The sequence below is a fragment of the Vigna radiata genome, unplaced genomic scaffold, assembly GCF_000741045.1.
Source record: "Vigna radiata var. radiata cultivar VC1973A unplaced genomic scaffold, Vradiata_ver6 scaffold_190, whole genome shotgun sequence".
NCBI lineage: Eukaryota > Viridiplantae > Streptophyta > Magnoliopsida > Fabales > Fabaceae > Vigna > Vigna radiata.
The window spans coordinates 466075-471747 of NW_014542194.1; the positions used below are offsets into that span (position 1 = coordinate 466075).

General features: G+C 34.1%; 1 protein-coding gene across 1 annotated transcript; it reads left to right on the forward strand.

Annotated features, from left to right (window-relative positions):
* The first annotated feature begins 1443 nt into the window (after positions 1 to 1443).
* LOC106779292 (cytochrome P450 85A1) lies at positions 1444 to 5311 on the forward strand. The gene is made up of 9 exons (XM_014667372.2): positions 1444 to 1725; positions 2293 to 2614; positions 2718 to 2867; positions 2972 to 3217; positions 3453 to 3539; positions 3704 to 3782; positions 4256 to 4362; positions 4546 to 4670; positions 5103 to 5311. The coding sequence occupies exons 1-9, from the start codon at positions 1466 to 1468 to the stop codon at positions 5188 to 5190; spliced, it is 1464 nt and encodes a 487-aa protein (XP_014522858.2). The 5' UTR covers positions 1444 to 1465; the 3' UTR covers positions 5191 to 5311.
* The last annotated feature ends 362 nt before the right edge of the window (positions 5312 to 5673 follow it).

Genomic DNA, 5673 nt, shown 5'->3' on the forward strand with positions numbered 1-5673 from the left:
TGTTTACACTGTTTAACACGTTTTTGCTTCAATATTAACTAAGAAACGTGCTTGAAACAACAAATAAAGTTAAAAAAAATTGATAAAAAAGACTAAAACCAGAGTTTTCTAAAGTTGAAGGACTAAATTGTACCATAGTTTGAAAATGGACTAAAATTAAAATCGTCTAAAAGTATAGGGATTAAAAACATATTTAACCCTAATTTATATAAAAATATCTGAAAAGACCAAACACTTGCAAAAAAAAATCTATAAATTTAATAAGTCAAAGATTTTGAGAGAAAAGTGATATAAATTCTTCTTATGAGTTTATAGTTAATCTAATCTTTCTTTTAAAAAGAAAAAAAAAAAAAACATTGATAACATGAGAGTTTATAGTTGATCTTAGAAGAACTTACACATTTGTGGTAATAACAACAGAAAGTAAGGTTGAAAATGAAAGAAAGAGTGAGGTTTTAGGTTGAAAGTTGCAGGTAGTGTTTGAAGAGAAGCAAAAAACCCTTTGCCCTTCTCTCCTCACATATTCACATGGTAACACAAGGAGACTGTCTTGTAGTGGGATTGTGTATTTCCATGACCAGATCTTATTGACAGACATGTGAAGAACTGGGGCTGGCTATGACCACCTTTTCCTTTAGGTCCAATGGGGTGCTATGCATGTGCCTTTTCTATAAACTATTTCCACTTTTTCCCCTTTCTACCTTCAAGATAAACTGCACAATTTCTTTTCTATTCCCTTATTTTTAACTCTTTCTTCCTCATACATTAACTTCTGCAAATACTCTTTTTAAATCAAATGCTTAAGAAACCTCAGATCAGATTATTTCTCAATCATTCTTCACATATTTGAATTTAAATTACATACCTTTCTTAAAGTTCTCTGTTTCCTCGATAAACTCTACACTTAATACCAAACACTGAAACAGTCACAGTATCTACTCAATTAACTATAATCAATTATAAACCTCACAAACAAACATTTCCAGCTTAAAATCTCGAATGGCTAAATGGGTTGTAAATATTTTATCTATAAATCATTGAAGACTGCATATGTCTGTTGTATTTAAGTTGCTCACCTCCCTAAAATCCTCATAAAAGCCATCCCCNCTTTTTTTTTTTTTTGTAATTTCTTAATTCATATTTGATGTTAAGGCATTTATTTATCCTCTGTAAAAAATTTATACTGTCAATAAAAGTTGTCTTTTTTTTTAATGATTATTCGGAAAGTTAACCATGTTATTAGTGCATATGACAGTTTATAATAACATTACATGATAGTTTAGTCAAAAAAGTGCATATGTTACTTATTTTTTCAGATTTATGTGTTATGGTTATTGTTGGAATAAGAGATGCTACAACCTTATAGAGTGAAGTTTTTTTTTTTTTTTTTTGTCTTTATGGTTAATTCTTATTCTTGTATGAAATGGAAGCACACAAGGTGAAGGGCCTATATATATGTGTGTTTATGTGCACCCTTGTGGTGACTACAACAGAAAAAGGTTGTAGCTTTTTTTTGAAGTCTCTTTTTGGTTCAGCAATGGCTGTGTTCATGGCAATTGTGGGTGTGGTGCTGGTGCTCTGTTTTTGCTCTGCTCTCTTGAGGTGGAATGAAGTAAGGTACAGGAAAAAAGGTTTGCCTCCTGGCACAATGGGTTGGCCAGTTTTTGGGGAGACAACAGAGTTTCTCAAGCAGGGTCCAAACTTCATGAAAAACCAGAGAGCAAGGTAACAAACAACTACAGTAACTAACTGCATCATTACATGGTTTTCCTCATATTTATAGTTGTGAGTATGTGTGCAAGGAGTCTTCATCATGTCCACTTGCATAAGTGGTTTGCAACACTTTTTTTTACAGCCTTTGCTGCTTCTGTTGTTAGTTTCATGTTGTTTCAAAGTTCCATGTTTCAAAGTTAAACTCTTTCTGTGTTTAACTTGTTGGGTAGGTACTAGGCCTAGCACATTGATTCAAGAGTTATTGAGCATAAAACCAATGAAAAGTTGTGTTTGGGGGTGGAGAAAGAAGGGAATTGGAAATGGAAGATCAAGGGGAATGAGCTAAGCTAACAGAGTTTGGTTTAATGGTACTTTTGGTGTCCCTAAAGAATAATTTATGGCTTGCACACATCATCAGGATGCTGCCCATTTGACAAATCTTTTTTTTTTTTTTTCTTACTTAATGGTGGTTTCTTAAATTAGTTAAACCGGGTGTGAGGTAAGCACTGTTCATGCATGTACTTTTACCTCATTAGTAATGATTGTTAACTTTTATTTTACCTTTTGTCAAAATGGCAGGTATGGCAGTTTTTTCAAATCCCACATACTTGGTTGTCCTACCATTGTGTCCATGGATCCAGAGCTTAATAGATACATCCTAATGAATGAGGCAAAAGGTCTTGTTCCTGGATACCCTCAATCCATGTTAGATATCTTAGGCAAATGTAACATTGCAGCTGTTCATGGCTCCACCCACAAGTACATGAGAGGAGCACTGCTTTCCATCATTAGCCCCACCTCGATCAGAGATCAGCTTTTGCCAAAAATTGATGAGTTCATCAGAGCCCACCTTAGCAACTGGGATAACAAAGTCATCAACATTCAAGAGAAAACCAAGGAGGTTTGTGTTGCTAATTCATCAATCAAATTCATCAACTAAAGGGAAAGAAAAACAAAACATAACTTACACAACTTTCTTCCTAATTCTCAAACATTTGATACAGATGGCCTTCCTCTCATCTCTGAAGCAGATTGCTGGCAGAGAATCTGTCTCGTTGTCTGACTCATTCATGACAGAGTTCTTTAAGCTTGTTCTTGGAACCATTTCTCTCCCTATTAACCTTCCTGGGACAAATTACCACCGTGGATTCCAGGTCTCATCATTCATCTTTTCCCATCTTAGTTTGCATGATTTGTTTCACATCTTAGTTTTCTCTTCATCACAACAAGGCTTTGTTTGATTCAATTCTTCTTGCAGGCAAGGAAGACTATGGTCAATGTTCTGAGTAAACTACTAGAGGAAAGAAGAGCATCCAATGAAACCTTCCATGATATGCTTGGTTGCTTGATGGCAAGAGAGGAAAACAGATACAAACTAAGTGATGAAGAAATCATTGATCTGGTGATAACGGTGATATATTCTGGTTATGAAACTGTTTCAACTACATCAATGATGGCAGTGAAGTACCTCCATGACCATCCCAAAGCTCTTGAAGAACTCAGAGTAAGTGAAAAACACTGTTAGTCCTCAGGTTTCATAAAGGAAAAAATTTATTGACGCCATTTCACAATCATATCATAAAAAAAATAAACTTTTTTCTATTTGTAACAAAAAGAGGAAATGAAAAGTAGTGAAGTTATGTTATATGGTGTAAGAAAATTTTGGGTGTAAAAATAGACACACTTTAGTTTCTTATGTTTCTGTGCTGACTATGTTGTGTGTGAAATATTTGTTGCAGAAAGAGCATTTGGCCATAAGAGAGAGGAAAAAGCATGATGAGCCAATTGACTGGAATGACCTCAAGTCAATGAGTTTTACTCGTGCGGTAAGAACTGTGTGCCATTTCTGTCACATTATGTGGTTGTTTTTCCAAGTAACCACAGTTACTGTCTGATAGTGTTTTGAACCACACGTCAGAGGAAAAAAAAAAGTAGTTGCTTTTTAAATGATTGCCAAGAAGATTTGATCAAGCTTTTGTACATTTTGCAGGTGATTTTTGAGACCTCTAGATTGGCCACAATAGTTAATGGGGTCCTAAGGAAAACCACTCAAGACATGGAACTAAACGGTGGGTTTCATTAGGTGCTATAGCTTTTTGCTGTGTTTTGGGCTCAAGAAGCTGTTTTTTGACTTTAAGAGCTTCTTTTTTTGGTCACTTCTACAGCATCAATGATTCAGTATCAATATAAAATATGTAAAATTGTAACTTCCAAGAGAAATTCATCCGAGATAAGTAATAATACATATACAAACACCTGGCAATTTGGCCATCAATTCAACAACCACACAAAGACAATTCCACTATAAAACAAGTTTTCCAGATAAGGAGGTACCTTTCCTCCCAACTTTTTTCTGCCTTTTAGCACTAAATTAAATGCGTTAGCAAAAGTAAAGGATTAGAAAAGTAGGAATGAATGAAAGGATAGGGTGTCCTTGACGAGTTTTGCACCAGCACACAAGTATTTCACTATTCACCATAAATGACAGCAGCACCTTCTTGTTGCAGTCTACATTGTCACTGATCCACATTGTTGTTTTCAGGCTATTTGATTCCCAAAGGATGGAGAATATATGTGTACACAAGAGAGATCAACTATGACCCTTTTCTATATCCTGATCCTCTCACTTTCAACCCATGGAGATGGCTGGTTAGTCTAACAAAACAACTTTTTTCCTTTACTTTTTCTTATGTCAAAAGTTTTTCTTGGTCTACTATATCAGATACTTGTCATCACACTCCATATATTGTGACTGTTACTGTCCTACAAGTTTTTCACATAAAAAGCAAAATTAGTATATACTGGTCATCATCCTCCAATTGCCAATTGCAGGACAAGAGTCTCGAATCAAAAAACTACTTCTTGATATTTGGAGGAGGCACCAGACTATGTCCAGGAAAAGAGTTGGGAATAACAGAAATTTCCACTTTCCTACACTACTTTGTAACCAGATACAGGTGACAGATTAAGTTAATCACTTGAATTTATTATCTATATACTTTCAGTGTAAAAAACTCTACATTCTGAATCAGTCAAAAGTCATGATGGTAAACTGAGATCAGTTTACATTATTCATCAATCATGATGGTTACTAAATAACAGTATCAATATCTTGCAAACTGTGACTGTCTAATAATATAACAGTATAAAGTTCCTTAATACTACTTTATTGAATCAAACATTTGGTGGGCAGAAAGAATTGGTAAAAATTTGAAAAAAAGTATTGTTTACTCTAACTGCTTTTGAGTGATTTGGATTCTCTAAATGGCTCACATACATCTAGACAAATTATTATTATCCATCATTGAGCATTGATTTGTCTGGTTTGAAATTTGAAACCAGTCTTAAGCTGTTTTTCTGACATGTTGAATATTTAATGATGATTGCAGGTGGGAAGAAGTGGGAGGGGATAAACTAATGAAATTTCCTAGAGTTCAGGCACCTAATGGACTGCACATAAGGGTGACATCTTACTAAATAGGCAGTGACTGTATTGTACAGTAATGAGATGAGATGTAGCTGCAGATGTAGGCTATGTGGATGGAAATGATCTAACAAATAATACAAAATGCAAGAAAATTCATTTTTCTTCTTCATATATCCCATTCTTTGTTTTCCATCCTTTTTCTTTCTTAGAAAAACTTTTTATCTTTTTGGGTGATTCCATTTTTGCTCTATTTTCCATTATCAAAAATTAGACGGGCCTAATGTTGGTTTAACATGAGTCAAGTGGGCTATCTCATTGGGCTACAACTTTTATTGGCCCATTTTTGAGTTTGGCTAAATTCAAACCTAAAAACTTAAACCTTGTTCAATGAATAAATTTCATAAAAGACTTAATTATATTTTGTTACCAAAATTTGAACTAACTCCAGTTTTGGCTTTTTTAGTTTTTTAAATTACATTATTTACATTAAAAATACATTTTTAGTTCTTAATGAGGAACTAGCATGTTCAGTT

What these genes read in the sequence shown, in the direction of transcription:
- LOC106779292 (XM_014667372.2), top strand. Translation starts at nt 1,466, where the DNA reads ATGTGCACCCTTGTGGTGACTACAACAGAAAAAGGTTGTAGCTTTTTT. An exon ending in TTCAAGAGAAAACCAAGGAG is followed by an intron (nt 2,615 to 2,717) that starts GTTTGTGTTGCT and finishes CATTTGATACAG; the next exon opens with ATGGCCTTCCTCTCATCTCT. An exon ending in CAATGAGTTTTACTCGTGCG is followed by an intron (nt 3,540 to 3,703) that starts GTAAGAACTGTG and finishes TACATTTTGCAG; the next exon opens with GTGATTTTTGAGACCTCTAG.